At 43.3% G+C, this 25,856-nt stretch overlaps 2 protein-coding genes across 26 annotated transcripts in view; both read right to left on the reverse strand.

Moving 5' to 3' along the window:
• LOC126268007 (protein phosphatase 1 regulatory subunit 12C) overlaps positions 1 to 25,856 on the reverse strand; it is a 319,893-nt gene that overhangs the window by 285,324 nt on the left and 8,713 nt on the right. The window lies entirely within an intron of this gene.
• The window catches only part of LOC126268011 (craniofacial development protein 2-like), a 492,966-nt gene continuing 485,536 nt past the window's right edge, over positions 18,427 to 25,856 (reverse strand). For both annotated transcript variants that reach the window (XM_049973420.1, XM_049973419.1), the window contains exon 2: positions 18,427 to 19,575. In XM_049973420.1, coding sequence (XP_049829377.1) covers positions 18,611 to 19,405 — 795 coding nt within the window. In that variant the 5' untranslated portion in view covers positions 19,406 to 19,575 and the 3' untranslated portion in view covers positions 18,427 to 18,610. The remainder of the gene's footprint in view (positions 19,576 to 25,856) is intronic.

Consider the following 25,856-nt stretch of genomic DNA (forward strand, 5'->3'; position numbering starts at 1 on the left):
AACTTTTCCGTTGTAGCCTAAACGTTACGAGCTTCACTACATCTGGCATGCCCTTGATATTTCGGAACGCCATCCGTCTATCTACCGACGTTCTTTGTTTCACCAGTGAAGCAACTTCAAGATCACTCATTATATCATCACTTTTGATAGAGACAACCGTTTTCATGGACGCTGCGTTATAAGAGACCTAAGGAATAGGAAAGATGCAGATTAAACTATGGCTTCCTTTTGATATAGCTGTTGCTGCCTCGTGGCGTCTGACGAAAAAACGTTAGGTAAAAACGAGGTCGGCATTAATGTATTATATATCTTTGGGAACTCTCGGAAAAGAGAACAGGAAACTGTGCTGAACTATTCAGATGAGTTGAAAGCAATCAGCTGTTTTGGATTTCAAGCTCATATACGACAAAACCGACAATCGGTAACTAATCTAGGAACAGAAGATAAAAATATTGATACTCTGAAATCTGCTAGATGTGGTCTGGGGCTTTTGCCAAGAGGGTAATTAAGGTAAACAGGTCGGGCACCTTATAAATGCATTCTTTGCCTAGCCACAACTATTTATTTATGGTGCGAAACTAAACTCATACTAGAATGAGATTTTCACTCTGCAGCGGATTGTGCGCTGATATGAAACTTCCTGGCAGATTAAAACTGTGTGCCCGACCGAGACTCGAACTGGGGACCTTTGCCTTACGCGGGCAAGTGCTCTACCATCTGAGCTACCGAAGCAAGACTCACGCCCGGTACTCACAGCTTTACTTCTGCCAGTATCCGTCTCCTACCTTCCAAACTTTACAGAAACTCTCCTGCGAACCTTGCAGAACTAGCACTCCTGAAAGAAAGGATACTGCGGAGACATGGCTTAGCCACAGCCTGGGGGATCAGCGGAGTGTGCGCTGATATGAAACTTCCTGGCAGATTAAAACTGTGTGCCCGACCGAGACTCGAACTGGGGACTTGCACTTGCCCGCGAAAGGCAAACGTCCCCAGTTCGAGTCTCGGTCGGGCACACAGTTTTAATCTGATTGGAAGTTTTAAACTCATACTATTTCGTATGGGAAATTTCCACGTCATGCGGCGGCTTAGATTTCACAATACACTCACTGCCACCATCCCCCAGGCAGAAGCCACTTAGTTCTCGAATATCTGAAAAGCAACTGCTAACTGTTTCCAACAGTACCAATCCTGTTTTTCTGAAAAATAGCACTTGTTTTGAAAAACACCTTTTGAAGGTCATTACTTGCGAAACACACTATTTCTAATTTTTCACATCCTCTTTAAATGTGTAGTGAATGCTGCAAAAAAATCCCTCTTAGAAAAGGCGGTTCAGAAACAGTTCGCAGGAAAAAAAATGCTTTCGATGGTGCTGAGCCACAGTCATACATCACTATTTTGAAAGAACACACCGCCATATGACCGTATATCACTGCATTTTTCCTCTGTACAATGTAGGTTTCGGCTTTTATTCCTTTATCGAGTACAATATTATTAGACCAACTAACATGTCGTATCTGGAAAAGTCAGCCCCAAGCTGCTTTCGGCTACCTTTACCACATATGAATCGTCTAAATATACAGTCAAATGGCGGTGTATTAAAAGAAAGAAAATAAATGAAGTTCGTAGGCAGACACTGTAGATTCCTGCACTCTACCAAGATGCCAACAAAAGGTTTCTTTAACTTTACCGCAGTTTACAAGGAACCAAATCTGACGTGCACGGAAGATGTGACAGAATCAATACGAAGCTCAAGAAATATATTTGTTTTGGGCGCCAAGTTACGCACTATGTTTTCGCGAAAAGGATTTCACCCTAAAGCGTTTCTGTTCCTTTTCCTAAGTTTAATTCGAAAACATTTTGATCTACATACTGCAAGTAGAACAACTGTGTCGATGTGTCCAGCTCGCAAAAGAACCTTGTGTTTTGTTGTCACAAGGTGCAGTATCCACCCGATGAAAACTTTTCTTATGCGAAGGCTCTTCGGTAAGACAGCTGTAGACCCAATCAGACTAGCATACAATGTGGCAGCCGCAGCAGGCGCCTCTTTAATTTTTCGCCGAAGACGGAACACATTTTTTTCAGTAGTGGATGCTCTCCGAGCGCATGGCCTGACTTTCACCTTAAAAAGAACGGTGTCCGTTGGGACCGAGCTCGTTAAAGGAGGAGACTTCCCAAATGCCATCATTCAAGGCGCTGCCTGACACTCGAATTCACTCTGAAATCCGAACAGATCACGAAAGAGAAATGTTTTCGTTTCAGCTCCATGGCGGACAGCGAAATATGCAACGCGGAACACAATAGAGCCATAGCGCATTTATTAGCATCTAGAACTTAAAACTTGTTCGTAGTTCAGTCTGGTGGTTAGAGTAGTCACCTCTAGATCGATGGGTCCCGAATTCTATTCGTTCAGTTCGCCGCCGGGTCGGGGGATTTTCTTCGCTCTTGGACTGGGTACTTGCTTTGTGTTAATCATTTAATCTTATCCGAGGCCCACGAGGGTAGGTCGTGACGTAAGTCACAGTACGTAACACTGCAGGTCTTACAAGTGCCAGTAGTCATCTTTGGAGGAGAACGAATAACCATTTCCGACGAGCTTAATAATTCGTGACTGCGCATTTAAGTTCATACAAGCTCTCGGCAGCACACGACTAAGTTAAGCCCTTTCATGGTTAACATTTCAATTACATATTGATTTCCCGTGGGCCATGTACGGAACGAGCGTTCGCGAAGTGTGGCGGACAAGCGTGACGTCACAAGTTCCTTGCGAGGTCCGTATTCCTCGTGAGCCCCGATCTCATGTTCTGACGCCCAAGTCGTCGAAGTGGCGACAAACGGAAAACTTATCACGCGTGTGACCCAGATCAGGGTCTCCTGGCCAATAATTACATAATTTTCTTTTCTTTTTTTTCCTTAAAATTTTCAAATGTATATAACTGTATGCCGCTAATGTATCTCTGCCTTTAAAGTCCAGCAACAGACTAGAACATAACAAAATCAAAAATTTTGGAATGACTGTCACACAGTCGTTCTTTTCCTACATATTTATCAGATTACTTAGAACCGATCTTGAATAGGCGCTGCCTGGACAGCTACTTGGTCTTTCTTTGCGAGTGTCAGTGCTTTGCAAAAGGGATAACGATCACCGTCAGATCATTAAATCCTCGCTAACAATCAAGCACATGTCTTTAAACAGTTTTGGCCTTGATCTGTTACTTTCTAGGTTGCGAAAACAAAGTTAAAACGAAGACGACCGACACTCTCACATTCCAATAACTCATTCTGAGATTCTTTTACCTTAATAAGAGCCTTATATCGACTACATAAATTCGGTAAAATACATTACATTACGCACAACACAAATGAACTAATCTGTTATGATGAACCAGTAATATCTTAAGTTTTCTTGACTTTGATACTTTGTTCAGGCTAATAAAGTCGGGGACATGACTGATGATGATATTCTTTTTGCCTAGAGCTAAGCCTTTTATATATAACACACTGACTTAAAACAGCTACTGAAACTAGTTACATTTTATATTCACGATACGCACGCACCGACGGGTAGTACAGTAGTCTGTTTTTCACTTTTTCATTCCAGAATAACTAAATGTGAAATGAAATTAAAAGAATATGCAACAGGCTGGGCAGAAATAACTGGCAAGAAGCAAAACAAGATAGAAGCATCTGGAGGTAGCATGTGAGATTAGCACGGGAGCTTCGAAACTCTTAGAAGCCGCAGCAGGAGGAGGAGGAGGAGGAGGAGGAAGAGAATGCTGACAGCAGAAAATACAGTGCAATTCCGCGATTACAGTGCAAATTCGTTTCAGGCTCAAGTATGAAACTGATCCTCCGAATGGATGGAACATTCGCTGACGGTATCGGCAGTTTGTAGACACAAGATGTGTATGTAAAAGAAAGAATCCTAGTCGCCCTTTTGTTTCCGACAAAAATGTCGCATGAATTCAAATCGCTTTCGAGAACGCATTCCTAACAAAATCAACTCTTCGTATCGATGGAAAGTTACAACTGCTACAACAATTATGCGTGTTTTGAGACGTCAGCTGGTTATGAAGCCTCAAAAGTTACAGCTGTTACAGACTCTACGCCATGACGACAAACGCAAACGTGCGGCATTTTACGAAGAGTTTCAGAATGCCACTGACGCCGATAACATTTTGGCACAGTGATGAAACGACTTTTCACTTTTCGCCGAAAAGTAAACATAATGTTCGAATATGGGGCCTACAGAACCAATCCGCAGCCACTGAACATTACGACAGTCGTCCAAAGTCATTGTGTGTAATGTGTCTACGGCTCATTCTTGGATGGAAACTAGCTTAACGGTCAGCAGTAACTTGTTATGTTAACAATACTGGTTATTTCCGAGACTGAACGAGGATAATACTTTTCAACAAGACGGAGCACTCCCTCACATGAGTCGCCTAGTGCATGGATATATGAAGGAAAGTCGTTGGACTGGTCGTCAAACACCCGGCTACTTAGCACTTCTCAGCTGGCCTCTACGGTCACCGGATTTGACGCCCCGGGATTTCTTTATATAACAACAACGTTTATGTACAAACATTGCTACAGAACTCAGACGAGATGAAGAATCCGATCCGTGCTGCCATAACGTCAGTGACGATGGACATGTTTCACCGAGTATCGGAGGAAGAGAGTATCGACGTGCTAGCTGTTCGTGTCACTGGCGGAGGACATACTGAACGTCTGTGATTTAAGCTTGAGAGATGTGTGTCTCAAGTTTCATAGATGTCTATCCTACAGTTTAATAAATATATACGCTCGAAATAAGTATATATCTTTTAAACACCCTGTATTTTGACCGCCGCAATGAAATAATTATTTTCTTTTTTAAAAAACGCAATCTGTCCCTTTTCGAAGTCTCTAAAATACTTCCTAAACTCTAAAGTAACCTCTACACTTTGCTGACTTAATTGGCATTTTAATTCCGTCCAAGCGTCTGCAGATACCTACTGCGAAACAGCGAACATTATTGGATGTTTTAGTGACCAGAATGAAATTGTACTGGAAAAAGAACAGAAAAATTAAATTCAAGCTCCATAACTCCGATGCGCACAAGCCATACATTTTTCAACTTGAGATAAATATTCTGTCTCAACAGTTATCATACTCGTAAACTTAGGCACACCATCATCTATTCCGCTTGTGGTTCCCATTATCACAGGCAGCATTTGGGGATTGTAATGTCTCAAATCAAGTAGATATTCCGCAGTCTAACTTAGAAGAGCAGGGGCGTAAACTTTGTGTGTTACGTGAGAGCCCAACCCCACTGTTTATTCTCTTAGAGCATCAACGTCCGCGACCGTGCGGATCCGCCCACAAGCCGCTATTTAAAATCGTTTGCTCAAAGTCTATACTTCCTTCCCTACTTATAAATAGGCAAGCGATCAGTTTAGCGACCATTAAAGGGGTGCCGGGAGAAAGGATGACGCTCTACGCAAAATACATCGCTTAACGGAATCTACATGCGCTGTAGTACAGCAACTCACATCCTGATACGACGGAAGTTATTTGCAGTGTATACACAAATAAAGTTTATATATTTCAGATCTAGAAGCACTAATACGATCCTGTAGGGAGGATAGTTTGATTTATGGCGTGGAAGTTTAACAGATTACTTGGGTTGTAACACCATTAAAATGCAATCAGATATTCTATTAGGGCAAATCAATATTGAAACCCGATAACGTACAGCAACGGAGCTTCTTTAAGCAACAGCAAAACTCACTTGGTAATGGGTGACCCTTACAACAGCGTCTGCTGGGTCTCCAATTCGCCGGCATTATTTTAATGTTATGTACTAACGAATGTAGCTTTTCAGACACTAATCTCTTAGTTGCAGTGACTCATCTTGTTATTTTTGCTTCAGTACACTGTCTGTCACTGTTATCTATGATAAACTGTAAAACTCGTGTATGGCGTTACATTAGATACTGCCCTTTTACTCACGATGCCATTCGGAGACATATCTTCTGGCATATTCTTGCTTATCTTGGTTGTAACCACTGAACGTTGTCTTAAATTTAGTGTTTGCTATAAAGAACACACAATGCGTGTACAAAAAATTTTACAATCATTACTATTCTCTAAAAATAACCTTATAATTACACAAAAAATTTGCGATTTTCTTTCTTACGACTCATTACAGAAACAGTGTGCTTGGCACGCAGAAATTTGGGAATGAAAAAAAAAAACGGATTTTTACTTACTCCTAAAAGTCTACATTTATATAACTCCTGGCTGAGGACACTAGTTTTTGCTGTGTCACTAAATTTTCGTCACTTAGCCTTTTTTTCCGCGACCTCTTCCATTTTACGATGGTAAGAGTGCATCCTTTCCTGGTATGCAGATGTTTCGTTCCCGTCATACCTCCCGCTATCTATTACTTTCATCTCACATTTAGATGCAACTACCATCATCAGTTCTAGAGTTTTAATTTACGAAGTTAAATTTTATTTCCCTGAAGTTCACTTACCATCGCTTCTTTCGATGCCAGAGATATGGAGTTTCGTTGGCTGATCTAAATTCCCTTTTGCCTTCTTTTTTAACTCCAAATTATAGTTCAAAAACTTACTTACGACTGGACTGCACTGATGGGGTAAAGGGACCAAACTAAGAGGCTATCAGTCCCTCAATCCTACATGCCTCAAGCCGGGAAGAAACTTTATCTCACTAAGTTAGTACTCCCTTACAACCTATTTTCTTTCCCATTCAATTTCTAAGAGAACTTTTTTGCTGTACAACCTTTCGAAGAATTTATAACAAAACACTATATGTAACACGGGTTCATTAGAATTTTATGAAGCAACGATGATCTATAATTCATGATTTTGCAGGGTATGTTAAATCCCATGCTCTAGGGACTGCACAGCAGTGGATAAAAACAAAAATGCCTTCTTTGGAAGTATCTCTTAAAACTCTAAGATTTATTGGTCAGTTCCAACAGACGCTGCAACCACTCGTTATTCGCCTAAAATTGCCTCAGTTCTCTTTACACATCAAAACGGAAAACAACGCACACGAGGAATTTTCAAGTCTGTGAAGCCATCCAGGGGAGGAAGTTAGATACGAATCACTCGCACCTGCTGAGTCGTCTTTCGGCAATAGTAGCTTGACTTTTCAACATCGAGCGATCTTTCACCTCCCATTAAATTATTTGGATGGAGAAACCTGAACATCTTTTTCACCGATCGCGTTCAGCGCTGTTCTCAAAATACGACGTCGATTCTAATTATCATTTCTTTAAGATAGTTAGAACAAAATTTCTAATATGTTGACTATTTTCTGGTAGTAAGCTAAGTACGTTTAACTTCGTGAAACTGGGCACTCTTTTTCCATATTTTGGAGTGAAAGAGCTGGTGTGGCTTTCAAGTCAGATCGATGCTCTGCAACCAATTGCTGGTTCAATTAGAACTTCAGGTGTTTAATTTTTCTACGATGGTATTTTCGTCTTCCATATTGCGTCAACAAAACACACAATATAATCAGAACAATCCTATTGAAATTAAGTGGTGGCATCCAAAAGTTTTTGAAATTTGAATTTTTGGCGTAAATAATTACGAACTTACTGAAATGTAATTAGGTTCTTTCCTATACGTCTTTCTTGCAGCAGTGTAACAACTGCGAGCTGAGTCGTTTGGTTGGTTGGTGTGCTATTTTAGATTGTCGTGTTTCGATGAGTTTGTTTTGCAACGACTAACCCGAAAGAGCAGCGTGTCTACATGAAACTTTGTTATGAACTTGGGAAAACCTCTGCTGAAACGCACCAAATGGTGACGCAGGCCTTTGGAGAAAGCGCTTTAGGCAAGGCACCGCTTACAATTGGTAGAGGCGTTTCAAAACCGTGCGAACTTCGACTGTTGCCGAAGAACTTTCCGATCGACCATCAACTGGCATCACACATGAAAATTTTCTGACAGTGATGATCGGATTCCGCAAATCGTAGTCAAACTAGGCAAGATCTCTGCTGCACTTTGGGATTGAGTAACGCTACATCTAAACGTATTCCATCAGAATAATTAAAGACACAACTGCTTCGAGATGATCAAAAGCAACATCGCACTGAAGTGCATAAGGAACTTTAAACAACGATCCGATGTTACTTTTAAAGTTTATCACTGGTGAGAATTATGGCCTGTAATACTGTAACAAAGCAGCAATCGTCACAATGGCAGAGTACAACAACTCGGCCGAAAGTAGCTCTAAAGTGTTTATCCCTATTTATCATACGGTAAATCTATGAGGTTTGAGAGAGGATATGAGAATAATACTACATATGGCCTACATAAACTATGATTATATTTTACTGAGAACAAAATGACCTCTTCCCACTCGCCGTAATCATCAAACTTAGCTCCGTATGACTTCTTGCGGTTCCCAAGCTTAGAATCTATTTAATAGAGTGTAGGAGACTCAAGCGAGTCTAGAAGCAAATACTTCCGGGACGCATGTGGAAGAAACGTTAGGATCTGTGTATTCGTTCCCACGGGACTGCTTTGAAAACCGTGGTACAGAATACATCTACATTTATACTGCGCAAGCCACCCAACGGTGTGTGACGGAGGGCACTTTACGTGTCACTGTCATTACCTCCCTTTCCTGTTCCAGTCGCGTATGGTTCGCGGGAAGAACGACTGCTGGAAAGCCTCCGTGCGCGCTCGAATCTCTCTAATTTTAATCTCGTGATCTCTTCGGGACGTATAAGTAGGAGGACGCAATATATTCGGTACCTCATCCAGAAACGCGCCCTCTGGAAATCTGGACCGCAAGCTTCACAACGATGCAGAGAGCCTCTCTTGCAGAGTCTGCCACTTGAGTTTGCTAAACATCTCCGTAACGCTATCACGCTTACCAAATAACCCTGTGACGAAACGCGCCGCTATTCTTTGGATCTTCTCTATCTCCTGGTACGAATCCCACACCGACGAGCAATACTGAAGTATAGGTCGAACGAGTGCTTTGTAAGCCACCTCCTTTGTTGATGGACTACATTTTCTATCGACTCTCCCGATGAATCTCAACCTGGCACCCGCCTTACCAACATTTTTTAGGTAGCTAAAACGTTGTAACTTTAATTACTATTTTACGTGAACTTCAGGATGTACTTATCTTCCTTTGGATCCTATTTTCCGCGTTTCACGTCTAAAAGTACGAATAATTTATTCATATTTTCTATATTCGCCAGTTCATTTTTTTACCTGGTTCTACATATGGAAGGTTCACCCATAGTAAGCCGTGCATATCTCTATCTTGTGGAAAAGGAGCACAATACTTCGATTTTTCCTGTCAAGTAACTGGTCATCGGAATGTACGCAGTCTGGCAACGCTGAAGTGTACTCTCCTAACAATAAATATTTAACTTTCCTAAATACCTACTGAAGAATGAAAAGTAATGATGTCAAAGGAGCCTTTAGTTATCCCAAAACTGTCAAAATTTCAGACTTTTGATGTGACAACTCATGTTCTGAAATTTATCATCCTCTATCTTTCTCTTTTACCAGGTTTTAATCACTGTGTTGCAAGAGCACATCTAACAGGTACTTCGGATAATATCTCTGTCATAACTGTATTATATTATTAGTGTCAAGTCAATCAGGAGATGGAGCGCTGCACATTTACTCTATAAAACGTGACGATGTTGTACAAGTCTATTAGTTGTTACCTGTGTTACGTTCTCTACTAGTAGCACAGTATCGCCCCCGAAGTCAACGTACACAGAAGTTATGCGTCAGACGCTACAAGCAGTGACTCATCAATGGATAGCGAAAGGATGAGCTCGAAGTGCAAATAAGGAGTATGCTACCAAGCATACATATTTGAGTTATAAAAACCCGTTACGTTTGCAATATACGGTCCACGGCATTTGACACAGTTTTTAACTCTGCAGAAAAGTAACAAAAGTGACTAAAATATTTGTTCCAGAAAGCCTACCAAAAGTTTTAGGGAAAAACAAACGAGGGTGTTTCAACAAAGAGCGTATCGAAATGCATTTGAGATGATTTACAAATTAACATTAGCTACTTTCGACACGGTTGATCGAACATTTTTCATTGTTGATCTTTAGTTTCTGTCACTCAAGTAGATTTCTCGATCTAGGTAAGAGATGAAACAAACTATCTGACGGTGTAGGAAATGACACAGATCCATATCAGACACTGAGAACAACGCTTTGATGCGTGGCAATGATACACCATTACAAACTTTTGAATCAGTGAAGAATCAAGATTTTTCAAAATCTGCAAGATACTGATGCGTTTCGAAATGTAAGTTACTCTACCAAATATTTTCCTCGTTGTTTCCTGAAGCCGCCTCCGTAGCTAAGGCGGTGCTCGATTCCGAGGTTGATATATAATCCTGGAGGTAGAAGAAAGAAAGAAAGAAAGAAAAAAAATCAACGCAAGTGTTTGTCCTGAAATTATAGGAAAGGTGATGAAATGTCGTGCCAGATCACCAGCTTTTGCGACTGTCGTGGGATTACTACTTTCCCATCTAGTCATGGCAACGATACACCAGCGTATTGGATATATCGATACATTTCCTTGATATTCAGGCTGTCATAGTTTGTTTTATATAGTTTTACGTAACTGGTTACACATCCTGTTAAACTTAACAAACCGAAGCTTCATAAAGCACTGTATCACACTGGTAAATGACATCCCAGCTAACCTTTGCAGTAAATAGTTATTTTTTATAAATCAGTTTAATTTCTTATCAGACGAGATACTTTAAATAAATCAGACATATTCGTATATCTCTTTTACATGGAGTAACGCTATTAGTTCCCTATATACCTGAAACTAACCAGCTGGTGAATCCGTAAATAACTGAACCCATCGAGCACCCCAAATTGTCTACAGATAGAAAGAGGTAGAACTGTTAAAAAAAGCTCAACCTTCTGGGAATACGTCAGACATGAAGTCACACTTACAGTTTCACAAATCAAAGGACGAAGTGTTTTATATCAAACATACATCATGTGAAATAAAGCGAAGTATGACGGATATCTACAAATTAGTGACCGGTAACAGGTCCTCACACGAAATTTAATTTGCACTTACACCTACCGAGTTTGTCAGTACGAAGTTAAAATATTCGAGCTATGAGTACTTTAAATACTACTTCTGCTTCACCGATATCGACCCGTCGCCAAAGAAGTATCATTCAGATTGAGCTGTCCAACTCAACACTAAAATAGCGTACCACTAACTTTATTCTGTCACTGCCACAAAGTGCGGTTAAGAATTCATTCCAAACACTGGAAATGTTTTAAATGAGACACACTTTAGATATAATACGATAAATCGAAACTATGGCTATTTTACCTCTGAAAACTATCGTCAGCATCGTTGTCACCTCAAACTTCTTATCGAATCGTTTCTCTATTTTGCCATCGAAACTATTCGCCCGTTGCGCAGGGGCATTAAACTCTCAGGCCAATATTGGTGCTCTTCGAGAGCAAGTATCGAGTTCCATCCTCTCCTTCCTTTCAATCAAAAAAACACACATCACAACCATCCACAAAACACAGCTAACTCATTACAGAGCAGAAGAACGTCACGGCAAACCGCCTCTACAAGACTCCTGGCAGCGTTAAGGTCCATGGAGATACAGATTTCTACGTACTGCATGCAAAGGACACATGTATAAATACTTGTAGAATGTCAATATGTGCACCTATCAAACTGGCAATCTGAGTGATATTCGTCCCAGCTAACAGCATCCCAGTAACCAATATAATGTCAGATCGGCCCACTTCGCAACATATAAGTCGTCAATTTCATTTACATGCAACTTAACACATCGCCTATGTCCACCTACAGCCTGATAAGATCATTGTCTGTGTTTAGTATATTACAGCAAACAGTTCCGTAATTCCATAAAATATGTTTTTCCTTTTTATCCTTGCTACCATCTCAATTAGATGGTCAATCTAACAGAATTTCAGTAAATCTTAAACCAATGTGTACACGACTATTCAAAAAACACACACACACACATTTCAGAACAGTGACAAAATATGCAGCTATCCTCCACCATTCCTCGTTGTGTGCTCCAGCATTATGAAACTAATGTGATCCTCAAAAGTTCATGCCACGCTAAAGAAAGAAAATGTGTGGAATTCCATCCTCGAATAGCACTGTTATTTGCGCTCATATGCTTTTGTCAGAGAATTGCTTGACTCCCAACACTACGCAGCTAAAGAGAAGACCTAATTATATTTATGAACCCATCATCACCCTCAGGATCCCTTTTCCGGATTTCACACACGAGGCACAGATTTCTCGGGATGAACTAGATTTCCCGAGATGAACTGCGTTAACACCTACAAAGCGCAACCGTCCTGTCCCCCATTTCAACGTGACATTTGTACGTCTGGCGCAATATAGGGGAAAAAAAGGAAAAAACCAATGGTGGAGGCTTCAGTAGTATTCTTTCCGTATTATGGTGAACCCTAACTAAATCTAAAGAAGTTACCGCCTTAGACTTGCATCAGGCTTTCAGAATCCTCACAAGCAACTCTGCAGATATTCACATGAGCCACCCAGCGCGCGCTGAAATATTTACTTTCGCTACGGCAGTTTACGGAAATGTTTTTATTTTTTATTTTTACAAAAACTTTATGTTTCTGGGCGTTATATTCCTGCTTTACATTATCATAGACTGGGTTTAACAAAATTTCGTACGTTCCTTTCTCTTCTCCAAAGAAAACACGTGGTACTCGCTACTTAGATTATGTAGCTTACCTTGCGTCTTATGTAATTCAACGGAAAATATTGTCTATCTCGGTACGGTCTTTCTCAAGGAAAAATATCGCTTGCTAAGAAGCTGTTTAGACTGCTTGCTTCCACCTGAGTCTCTAACAGGTTTTGGGCTGCCATCAAGTCCAGAAACTTCTTGGCCCAAATCGATATTTGTGTCAAACGACTTCCTTTTTTGCAAATAAAAGTGCATTCCCGAGATGTGTTACAACTTACAGCTACGACGACAATTAGAGTAATTTCTCTGTCTTTATCTGGGTTACTCGTCGTCGTCACTCGTAACAGTGAACTTTTATCACGTCGCTCATACCACGAACTTAGGTAAGCTTCGCCCACTTGAGAAGACCCTGTTGGGTAGATGCATTACAACTCTAATGACAAAAAAATCACTGGAGCAAAACGCAGATTTGTCAATTCCGCGCTCATTGTTCTGGGAAAAATCCGACGTACGCCCCAATTACCATAAATAAGAATCTTCTTACAACTTAAGACGAAATATAAGCACTTAATTACCGAGTGAATGGCGAAAATACGTAGATATTGCTTTCTCTAAGTTTTACTTCTCCCGCCTTAAGTTGCAACAAGGCAGATAGCGGAGAAGGAATACTGGCGGAGACCGTAAGGCTACTGAACGTGTTCATGCCGCTTCCCACGACATGGACACTGAGGATCTCTGTGACAGTCCATAGAGCAACCTTAGGGGGGAAATCTTGGGCCAAAGACATCGTTCGCTAAAATTGTTGCGGGAACAGAACTGTGATTAGGCAGTGTAACAAATGAATTTGCCTTGTGAGTCCTATTCCATGGCACGTCACGTGTATTCTTCTGAGTATACGCTATCATAGAGAATGGCTGATCGACGCCTGCACTAAAGGACGCACGTACCCCGGTAGCGGCCGTTATACACCGTCCGCCTTACCAAAGTACTAGCCTTTTATGGATTAATGGCGCGTAAGCGACATCAGCGCAGCAACCACGGTGGTAGCTTGAACTAACAACTGTAAACAGAAATGTGCATTCGGCCAGTCAGCTGCAAGTAGTGGACGTTGTGTCACAAATCGCGATGGAGTAACATCTCTAAATCAAGTGTTTAATATATCCTGCGGATGTTTCGAAGAAGGGACAAGTGCATGCTAAGTTCGTCCCGCACAGTTTAACTACAGAATAAAAGACACGTGGACACCTGCCGCGATTTTTGTAACATTTGCACATGATTCTAGAAACGTTCTGTGCGTTGTATTCAAGTGGGCGAAGACTAATAAAACACCTGAAGCATTCAAAGTCTTAAAATTTTCTCTGTTTTCTCATTAATCCAATCTCGAGTTTTTTTCTAACTGACGAAGCTACAAGGGAGAGGCATCCGTATGTAAACCAGCAGCATTTAACGTTGACACAGAAGGCACAATGAGAGTTGCACAACATACCATTGACTACCGAAATATAACACTGTGTTTGGTGCTTACCCGTTCACCACCTCATAACAGTGGTGCTACGTTTAGAACCACTGAACACTCACTCGAAAGGAGGAACACTCAAATTCCCGTTCAGTCAACCAGATTTATATTTCGCGCAGTTCCCATAATTCACGTGGCGAATGCTGGGATCGTTCAATAGGAAATGCCAAGGCCCTTTAATACTCCCATTCTCTTCAAATTCAAGTGCTTGCCGTGCATATATAAAGAACACCTCAATAGAAATGATCGTCCCAACAGATGAACAGTCCCTACCACGTAATTATGACGACATTCCAGTTTTTGAGGAGTTTAATGGTTGTTCCACTTGATATCAAAAACCTCAAAATTAGCCGAATATCAATAATATCGGAACCATTAATGCTTCCGAATGCCAGCTGGGGGTTCAGGAAAGAAACTTAAATCGCAGTAACACTATACGGGCGTTTAGCGCTCATCACACCTTACCAAATACCACCAGCTTTCATACCACGATGAAATGCATTTTTTTGTTTGTTAAGAGGTGAAAAGACATTCTTAGGCGCGTCGTTAATACGAGAAGGAGAAAAAAATTTATGGATCTGGCAAACAAATGGCATTCAAGTCAAAGACATTTAGTTCTGTTGGTACATGCCATCACGCAGTAGGTAAGTAACCGTCATCTTACCAAAGTAACAATTTCGTGCATACTATTTCTTAAAGTAGTGTTGTTTGTGTTCCATATGGTCAACGGAAAAAGGAGGGATATGAGGTGTACACTGCTAGGACATCCACCTTACCCTGTTACTTTTATTTAATCCCATGTCAAAACAAAAAAGACACTGGAACGCATTCTGAGGTCAGAGAGAGGTTACGGCAGGTTCGCTCTACTCACTGAACAGATACTGGACAAAGCTCACTGACCTAAAAGGATGCTGCGTCGAAAAATTTGGTCCATTCCTGAAACAAGAAACGGGCATCACTGACAGGCCTAGAACCTTTCTCCTTCCCCTCTTTCCGGGGTTGTCGCCGCTTAGAGTAAAGCTCTCATCGATCCGAAGATTGTTTTGAACACCATGAAGCTTAAGTAGGCATGATCCAGTAGAAGGTTGTACGCGTCTGCCTGCTCTGAAGTGACTGAGCCAGGCAGTCACTGGAGGGGGCCTACATTTTAACGTAGGTACCGATCCATGATGCAACTCTACGTTTTTCACATTGACAAACATTGCCAGAGGTGAACGAGGTGGTTCGTGACATAAAATTTCTAGGATTAACAGGGGATCGAACCTCATACCTTTGAAATTTTCTTCTGGTACTTTACCACCGAGCCATTACATCTGGTTAAATATGAAGGAGACCTCTACTTTATACCATTTCGATGACAAGTATTTTCCACGTGTGGCGGAATTAAAGTTAAAGGCTAATGGCTCCGTAATGTTCATTATCTAATTGACTAGTGTCATGTCGGAAAATTTGCTACCAGTCCTGACGGTCCCCTAGTTCGTAGGTGTATACACAATCTTCGCCCTTTCTTCTAGGCAGCCGAACTTTTAAACAACCCTTAAGTGATCTACACTCCTCAACGCCACCTTACGGTATGTGGCGAACGGTACCTCGGATACAACTGTCTTTAACCCCTCTGCTCTGTTCTAAACGTCAATGGCACATCGGAAGAAAGAATGTTGGAACACCTCTGTATCAGCTCCAATCTCCTTTTGTGGTCATTTCGCGAATCGTTCATACGAGGGACTAGAATATCGGCCGCATCGGCCCGGAGCGTAACCTCTCGGAACTGCAGCAGTAAACTTCTCCGTCATGCACAGCGTGGCACAAAAGTCACTGGACACTGATTTAAACAAAAGATTTAATTCGTCAGCTGTGACTGTTGTTGGGCGGCCAGATCTTGGTGCATCCATAACAACTACATGCTCTTTAAATCTATCTCGTATGTCGTGCAGTGTTTGTCTAATTGGGGGTTTTGATATAAACTGTCTTCCCTATTCATTAACAACTGCTGTAACAACGCCATTATAAAATGCTTTTAATGTGAAAATCCTCTCTTCTTTCATTAACATCGTGACAATTCGAAAACTTCATCTGTGAACACGTCTCACAGATCACGCTCCTTCAACAATTCACTAGTTTGATCACTGAGTTTGTTTTGCTTGTGATTGCATTGTATACCATCTTGAGAAGACGTAGTGATCACAATTTGGTAATAACTTAACGGGTTAAAACTTCCTACTGTACTAGGTCTTGCTGTTACTTTTGTTTTCTTTTAACCAACTGACCAGTGACTTTGGCGCTACCCTATAGAACGCCTCTCACGTTGCATCTGCCACTGAAATTTGATGAACATCTACTTTTCGCTCTCGCGCAAGCTAAAGCATTCTACGACGAAGCTGCCGTTCTTCACTGGATCTTGGTACCTTCCTCCCCCCCCCCCCCGCCCCCTCTCTCTCTCGCCCCCTTATTACCCCACCCGATAAAGGTTCCAAGACTCATGGGTAATAGAAAGAAATGTCAACGAAGTGTTTTGTAAGCCACTTCTTACGTGGATCAACTTCTTCCCATTCTCCCAATGAATCTTTTCCAGTAAATTGTTTCCGTCGCTTCAAATAGTTACTCCTAGATATTTTACGATAGTTATTGTTTCTGGTGATTATAATTAAAATTGTTGTTGTTGTGGTCTTCAGTCCAGAGACTGGTTTGATGCAGCTCTCCATGCTACTCTATCGTGTGCAAGCTGCTTCATCTCCCAGTACCTACTGCAACCGACATCCTTCTGAATCTGCTCAGTGTATTCATCTCTTGGCCTCCCTCTACGATTTTTACACTCCACGCTGCCCTCCAATACCAAATTGGTGATCCCTTGATGCCTCAGAACATGTCCTACCAACCGATCCCTCCTTCTGGTCAAGTTGTGCCACAAACTTCTCCCCAATCCTATTCAATACTTCATTAGTTATGTGATCTACCCGTCTAATCTTCAGCATTCTTCTGTAGCACCACATTTCGAAATCTTCTATTCTCTTCTTGTCCAAACTAGTTATCGTCCATGTTTCACTTCCATACATAGCTACACTCCATACAAATACTTTCAGAAACGACTTCCTAACACTTAAATCTATACTCGATGTTAACAAATTTCTATTCTTCAGAAACGTTTTCCTTGCCATTGCCAGTCTACATTTTATATCCTCTCTACATCGACCATAATCAGTTATTTTGCTCCCCAAATAGCAAAACTCCTTTACTACTTTAAGTGTCTAATTCCCTCAGCATCACCCGACTTAATTTGACTACATTCCATTATTCTCGTTTTGCTTTTGTTGATGTTCATCTTATATCCTCCTTTCAAGCAACTGTCCATTCCGTTCAACTGCTCTTCCAAGTCCTTTGCTGTCTCTGACAGAATTACGATGTCATCGGCGAACCTCAGTTTTTATTTCTTCTCCATGGATTTTAATACCTACTCCGAATTTTTCTTTTGTTTCCTTTACTGCTTGCTCAATATACAGATTGAATAACATCGGGGAGAGACTACAACCCTGTCTCACTCCCTTCCCAACCACTGCTTCCCTTTCATGTCCCTCGACTCTTATAATTGCCTTCTGGTTTCTGTACAAATTGTAAATAGCCTTTCGCTCCCTGTATTTTATCCCTGCTACCATCAGAATTTGAAAAAGAGTATTCCAATTACCATTGTCAAAAGCTTTCTCTAAGTCTACAAATGCTAGAAACGTAGATTTGCCCTTCCTTAATCTAGCTTCTAAGATAAGTCGTAGGGTCAGTATTGACTCACGTGTTCCAATATTTCTACGGAATCCAAACTGCTCTTCCCCGAGGTCGGCTTCTACCAGTTTTTCCATTCGTCTGTAAAGAATTCGTGTTAGTATTTTGCAGCTGTGGCTTATTAAACTGATAGTTCGGTAATTTTCACATCTGCCAACACCTGCTTTCTTTGGGATTGGAATTATTATATTCTTCGGTAAGTCTGATGGTATTTCGCCTGTCTCATGCATTTTGCTCACCAGATGGTAGAGTTTTGTCAGGACTGGCTCTCTCAAGGCCGTCAGTAGTTCCAATGGAATGTTGTCTACTCCGGGGGCCTTGTTTCGACTCAGGTCTTTCAGTGCTCTGTCAAACTCTTCACGCAGTATCGTATCTCGTATTTCATCTTCATCTACGTCCTCTTCCATTTCCATAATATTGTCCTCAAGTACATCGCCCTTGTATAGACCCTCTATATACTCCTTCCACCCTTTTGCTTTCCCTTCTTTGCTTAGAACTTGGTTGCCATCTGAGCTCTTGATGTTCATACAAGTGGTTCTCTTATCTTCAAAGGTCTCTCTAATTTTCCTGTAGGCAGTATCTATCTTACCCCCTAGTGAGATAAGCCTCTACATCCTTACATTTGTCCTCTAGCCAGCCCTGCTTAGCCATTTTGCACTTCCTGTCGATCTCATTTTTGAGCCGTCTGTATTCCTTTTTTCCTGCTTCATTTACTGCATTTTTATATTTTCTCCTTTCATCAATTAAATTCAATATTTCTTCTGTTACCCAAGGATTTCTACTAGCCTTTGTCTTTTTACCTACTTGATCCTCTGCTGCCTTCACTACTTCATCCCTCAAAGCTACCCATTCTTCTTCTACCGTATTTCTTTCCCCCATTCCTGTCAATTGCTCCCTTATGATCTCCCTGAAACTCTGTACAACCTCTGGTTCTTTTAGTTTATCCAGGTCCCATCTCCTTAAATTCCCACCTTTTTGGAGTTTCTTTAGTTTTAATCTACAGGTCATAGCCAATAGATTGTGGTCACAATTTAAAACCTGGTTCCTAAATCTCTGTCTTACCATTATATAATCTATCTGAAACCTGTCAGTATCTCCAGGCTTCTTCAATGTATACAGCCTTCTTTTATGGTTCTTGAACCAAGTGTTAGCTATGATTAAGTTGTGCTCTGTGCAAAATTCTACCAGGCGGCTTCCTCTTTCATTTCTTTGCCCCAGTCCATATTCACCCACTACGTTTCCTTCCCTCCCTTTTCCTACTACCGAATTCCAGTCACCCATGACTATTAAATTTTCGTCACCCTTCACTATCTGAATAATTTCTTTTATTTGTTCATACATTTCTTCAATTTCTTCGCCATATGCAGAGCTAGTTGGCATACAAACATGTACTACTGTAGTAGGTGTGGGCTTCGTATCTATCTTGGCCAAAATAATGCGTTCACTATGCTATTTGTAGTAGCTTACCCGCATTCCTATTTTCCTATTCATTATTAAACCGACTCCTGCATTACCCCTATTTGAATTTGTGTTTATAACCCTGTAGCCACCTGACCAGAAGTCTTGTTCCTTCTGCCACCGAACTTCACTAATTCCCACTGTAACTTTAACGTATCCATTTCCCTTTTTAAATTATCTAACCTACCTGCCCGATTAAGGGATCTGACATTCCACGCTCCGATTCGTAGAACGCCAATTTTCTTTCTCCTGATACCGACATCCTCTTGAGTAGTCCCCGCCCGGAGATCCGAATGTGGGATTATTTTACCTCCGGAATATTTTACCCAAGAGGACGCCATCATTTAATCATACAGTAAAGCTGCATGCCATCGGGAAAGATTACGGCCGTAGTTTCCCCTTGCTTTCAGCCGCTCGCAGTACCAGCACAGCAAGCCCGTTTTGGTTATTGTTACAAGGCCAGATCAGTCAATCATCCAGACTGTTGCCCCTGCAACTACTGAAAAGGCTGCTGCCCCTCTTCAGGAACCACACGTTTGTCTGGCCTCTCAACAGATACCCCTCCGTTGTGGTTGCACCTACGGTACGGTTATCTGTATCGCTGAGGCACGCAAGCCTCCCCACCAACGGCAAGGGGAAAATTAAACTTTCAAAACACTGTATAAATAACACCACTTGTCAGAATGACGTCAAATAGCAACGGAATATTATCGGAGAAGAGGGAAAACGTATGGCAGAAAAAAGTGTGAAAACTGATCAATAGATGGCGCTGTATGTGTCAGAATATGTAAATGAAAACACCTGCCATGCGCACGACCTATTGAAATTGGTGCACACACGCCGGATACAAAGCTTTTCCGCCTTTCGCGTCTGCGACGTTCGGCGTTGACTGTCTCAATGCACTGTCGCTCTGCAGAAGTTTCGGACACAGAAAGGTTTGAAAAGAGGCGTTGGTCCGATGACTGCCATAGGTCTGGAGAAACTGATTCGGAAATTCGGAAAGACGGGTTCTTTTGGTGCGTAACCTGGTAAAGGGAGGGAAATAATTGATTCGACGTCAGTGGAAGCAACGGCCACAGCAATGCAGGAGGAGACGAGTGGTGGTGTGCAAACGTGTAGTGTACAGAGAATTGCCCGAACATTGGACATACCCGTGAGCACGGTGCGTAAAATCCTACGAAACATCCTTCTTTGCTATCCATTCAAAATTACCCAGGTGCACGAGTTGCTTCCTGTTGACCTGCCAGCAAAAGAGACCTTTGATTTAAAATTTCTTGCTCGCATGGAAGTGGACAAAGATTGATCGTTGAAGATTTTGTGGGCAGATGAAGCCCACTTCCATCTGACAGGATATGTCAATACACAGAGTTGTAAAATATGGTCAAGGGAAAGTCGACACGCAAACCAACCAGTACCACTTCATCCTCAAAAAGTCACTGTGTGGTGCGAATTTACGGCGTCATTTATAATATGGCCATATTTTTTCGAAGCGAAATGCTTCCGGTCCTGTTATGTGTACAGTCACTGGTAAGCGCTATGAGGGCCTTTTGGGCAACCACGTCATTTCAGCTCTCCATCAGCGTGGATGGTATCATTTTTATGCAAGAGGGCGCACCTCCGCACACTGCAAATCCAGTTAAGCAGCTACTGAAGCGCCATTTCGGAAATGCTAGAATTATCAGCAGCCATTTCCCTACAGCCTGGCCGTCCCAATCACCTGATCTTAATCCGTGACTTCTTGTTGGTTGATTGGTATGTTCGGGGTATAAAGAGACCAAACTACAGGGTCATCAGTCCCTTCTTCCTGACGCAAGCAAAAGTAAAAGGGGGAAAAGAAATGGGGAACCACACCTAACAATAATGTGAATGAAACGCACAAAAAACGGGGAAACATACACCACAAGGAAAAGTAGAAGAATGTATTAAAACCACAGAGCAGATGGTCTGGGCTAGTTGATCACAATAATAAAAGGGGATGAGCCAGCTACTCTGCAATATATTAAAATGTCCACCCACGAAGAGACAAGGCGAGATGAACACGTGTAGGGAAAAAGACGACCACCAAAACAAACAACTGCAAAGAAAGTGCGACAGAGTTAAAATGGAGGGAGGGTGGCGGCCTCAGAGAGAAGGCTAAATGCCCACCCTTAGATGGTACGATAAAAACTCCCCTCACGAATAAAACGTAAAACTAAATCTGCTCTTGAGGCATTATTGCCCAACACCGAAGGAAGGGTGTTGGGAAGGTTTAAAGGCAGCCGCAGAGGGAAGTAAAGTTGGCAGTCCAGCAAGATGTGGACGACAGTCATATATGAGCCACAGTGCCACCGAGGCGGGTCCTCGCGACAGAGGAGGTAGCCATGTGTTAGCCACGTATGGCCAATGCGGTGCCGGCAGACAACCCCACAGTCCCTGCGATATGCCCGCATGGAGGACTTGCGTAAATTCATAGTCACTTAATGGCACGCAGTTTGTTGTGCGTATTGAAATTATGCCATAACGTCTCCTAAAGATGAAAAACCTTGCGGCGTATTAATGATCGCATGTCAATTACGGGGATGCCGATTTCCAGAAGCGGTTTCCGTGTAGCCTGTTTGGCCAGCCAGTCGGCAAGTTCATTTCCGGGGGTTCCGACGTGGCCTGGAGTCCACACAAACACCACCGAACTACTGGACTGTTTCAGGGCGTAGATGGACCTCTGGATGGTGGCTATCAAAGGATGGCGCGGGCAGCACTGGTCGATAGTTTGTAGGCTGCTCAAGGAGTCTTGAAACAGGGGAAATGACTCGCCAGGTCATGAGTGGATCTGCTCAAGAGAACGAATATGGCCGCCAGCTCTGCATGAAAACACTGCAGCCATTTGGCAAGGAGTGCTGTTCAATATGTCCTCCATGAACATACGCAAAGCCTATCGGTGTAAACCACGCATGGTCCTGGTACATGCCCAGAATCTAGAGGAAGTAACAGCGAAGAGACATAGCGTTAACCGAGTCCTTAGGACCATTTGAAAGGCCCAGGCAAAGCTTCGGCCTAGGTGTGTACAATGGAGATGTACGTGAATGGACCTCAAGTATAGGCGGTAAAGGCAAGGACTCCACTTCAGACAGAAGAGATTGGACGCGAACCGCAATCGTAAGCCCTGACCTGGGCCTCCAACGCGGGAGATTAACTGCCGTGGGTGGGAAAAGGAGGCTGTAATTCGGATGCTCAGGAAAACTACGAATGTGTGCAATGTAACTGACGAGCAGTTGTGCACGCCTTACCTTCAATGGAGGGACTCCGGCCTCCACCAGGACGTCGGTCACCGGACGCGTCCTAAAAGCTCCCGGTGCCAGTCTAGCGCCACAGTGGTGCACTGGGTCGAGTAAACCCAACGCTGTGGGTGCCGTCGAACCATAAATCAGACTCCCATAGTCACGGCGGGATAGAGCTATAGCAGCGTAGAGCAATCTGCACTCCTGTTGGTGTTGCTCAGGCAGCAGAGGGCATTGAGGTGCTGCCAGCACTTCGCTTCAGCTGACAAAGATGAGGAAGCCACGTCAATCGGGCGTCGAAAACCAGTCCTAAGAATCCATATGTCTCCACTAGCGAGTGGATCGTCATTAACGTAAAGTTCTGGCTGCAGATGAACGGTAGGATGCCAACAGAATTGCATGACACGACTTCGCATCTGAAAACTGAAAGCCGTGGGCTAGAGCCCATGACAGCGCCTTGTAGATGGCTCCCTGTATAAGGAGACGCTCAGCAACACCAAAACTGGAGTAGCAGTACGAAATGCAGAAGTCGTCTTCATACAGAGAAGGTGAGACAGACGACCCGGCAGCTACTACTAGACCGTTAATGACCACTAAAAATAGAGATGCACTCAATATAGAGCCCTGCACTACCCTATTCTCCTGGATATGAGGGGGTGGGGGGAAGCGGGGAGCGGGGGTGGGGGTGGGGGGGGGGGGGAACTATGGGAGGCACCAACTTTGACACGGAAAGTACGGAGCAATAGGAAATTTTGGATAAAAATCACGAGCAGGCCCCAGAGAACCCATTCATATAATGTGGCAAGGATACGATGTCGCCAGGTCGTGTCTTAAACTTCTTGTAAATAAAAAAGACGGTAGTCACGTGTTGGTGTCTGGAAAAGGCTGTTCGGATGGCAGACTTGAGCGAAACTAGATTAGCAGAGGTAGAGCAACCCAGCTGGAAACTGCCCTTGCATGGAACCATTAGGCCACGTGATTCCAGGACCCAACACAACCGCCGACTTACCGTATGTTCTAATAGCTTACGAAGGTCAATGGTGAGGCTGATGAGCCAATAGCTATCCAGGTCAAGTGGGTATTTGCCAGGTTTGAGCACTGGAATGATGGTCTCAGCAAAGTGTTCGGCAATTGCGTTTGCGTCGGTAGATAACACACCATTACTGTAAATGCCAGTGACACCTGTCGGGGTCTGGTACCCACAAACATGTCTGATCTTGTCCAGACCAGGAATGGTTGAGACGTACCTCTCCTGTTTCCGTCTTTTTATAAGCTGGTGAACGCGGGCATGGAGTCGTTTCAAAGCTATTGGGTACTCAAGGGAAGGGTGCCACTTATGTCACTATAGAGCTCGCCGACGCTCTTTAATGGCCTCAGCAATTTCCGGTGACCACCAAGGTACTGACTTTCGCTGGGGGGGGGGGGGGGGGGGGGGGGGGGGGGGGGGGGGGGGCGGCACCCTAAAGAACAGGGGATCATGTTTTCCGCCGCACAAACGGTCGTTCTAGTGACCCGCTCAACTACCACAGCAATGGTACCATGCGGGGATTCAACATTTACAGCACAGATGGAAGCTTCCCACTCAGCCTTGTTTAAAGCCCATCTTGTTAGACGTCCAGGGGAATGGCGATGGGGGAGTGACAGGAAGACGGGAAAGTGGTCACTACCACACAAGTCATCGTAGGCTCTCCAGTGGACAGATGGGAGAAGTCCTGGGCTGCAGAGGGATAAATCAATGGCCGAGTAAGTGCCATGAGGCACAATGAAATATGTGGGGGCCCCAGTATTTAAGAGCAGAGGTCGAGTTAAGACAGGAAAGTTTCGACATCTCTACCTCGGCCAATGAGCACAGTGCCACCCCACAAGGAGTTACGGGCGTTAATCTCCCAAAAGTAGGAAAGGTTTATGGAGTTGATCAGTGCAGCCAATGCGTTCAGGGGTACTGCACCATCTGGAGGAAGATCTACATTGCATCATCCTTATCCTGACAGCCACAGCTTCAAGAGGGGTTTGAAGGGGCACATGTTCACTGCATACTGAGTTCAAGAGACTAAACCACCTGACACTATTATAGTCGCTACAGTTCTTGTAACATCCCCTATATCCGTGAAGGGCAGGGGTCTACATTGCCGGGATCCAGGTTTCCTGGAGGTCAATGCAGAAAGCAGATGTAAAGCTCAACATTGCCGTAGCTCAGCCAGGTGGTAAAAAAAAAAAAAAAAACCAGCAGCAATTCCACTGGAGGATGTTATCGTAAGGGTGGGAACACACGAAGCACAGAATGAGACAGGTTACGCCTCAGGGTCACCTGCTGCCACTGGAGTATTTGTATCCATTCCTATTGTGGATGAGCCATCAGTGAGATCCAGGTCCTCAGATGACACCAAGATCTCCACCTCATCCTCAGATGCAGAAATGGTAGAGACTGGTGGTGTTGGGGCCACCGGAGGGGCGTTTTTCTTAGCAGACTTCCTTGTTTGCTTGCCCTCTCGCTTCGCTTTAGGTGCTTGCCGGGAGGACTTCTCCGAAGTGGTTCCAGGCACGGAGGAAGACCGTGAAGCTATTCGCACAGTGGCTTTTGGCTCCTTTAGCCACTGGCGAGTGTCCACTGTGGCATTAGTAGAGAGGGTCCCAAGGGTCCCCTTCCACACAAGAGGAGCTCGGGAAGGTTGTTGCCTCTCCAGCTGAGGGGAGGTCCACTGCATTTGAGGGCGGGGGGTGGGGGGGGCGCCTTGCTCTCAAAGTAGGTACTTTGGGAGCAATGGAAGGATGTTTTATTCCTACCACCAAGGGGGCGGATGTATTCTCGAGATCCGGAGGGCCCACTGCTCGCGACAGTGTGGAACAACTGGTACATGTGACAAGGATGGTAATGCAGCTGCAGCACATGTGAACCTCAACCAAATCGGATGTCGTCGTTCAAATTTATGTTTAGCCTCTTGGTAAGTCAACTGGTCCAGGGTCTTTTACTCTACGACTTTCCGCTCCTTTTTGAATACCGTGCAGTCTGGCAAGCAGGGAGAGTGCTGTTCTCCAAAGTTGATACAAGTGGGAGGAGGCGAACATTGAATATCTCTATGCAGTGGACGTCTGCAGTCTCAACATGTAGTGCTGGAAGT

Source organism: Schistocerca gregaria, chromosome 4 (genome assembly GCF_023897955.1).
Source record: "Schistocerca gregaria isolate iqSchGreg1 chromosome 4, iqSchGreg1.2, whole genome shotgun sequence".
Lineage (NCBI taxonomy): Eukaryota > Metazoa > Arthropoda > Insecta > Orthoptera > Acrididae > Schistocerca > Schistocerca gregaria.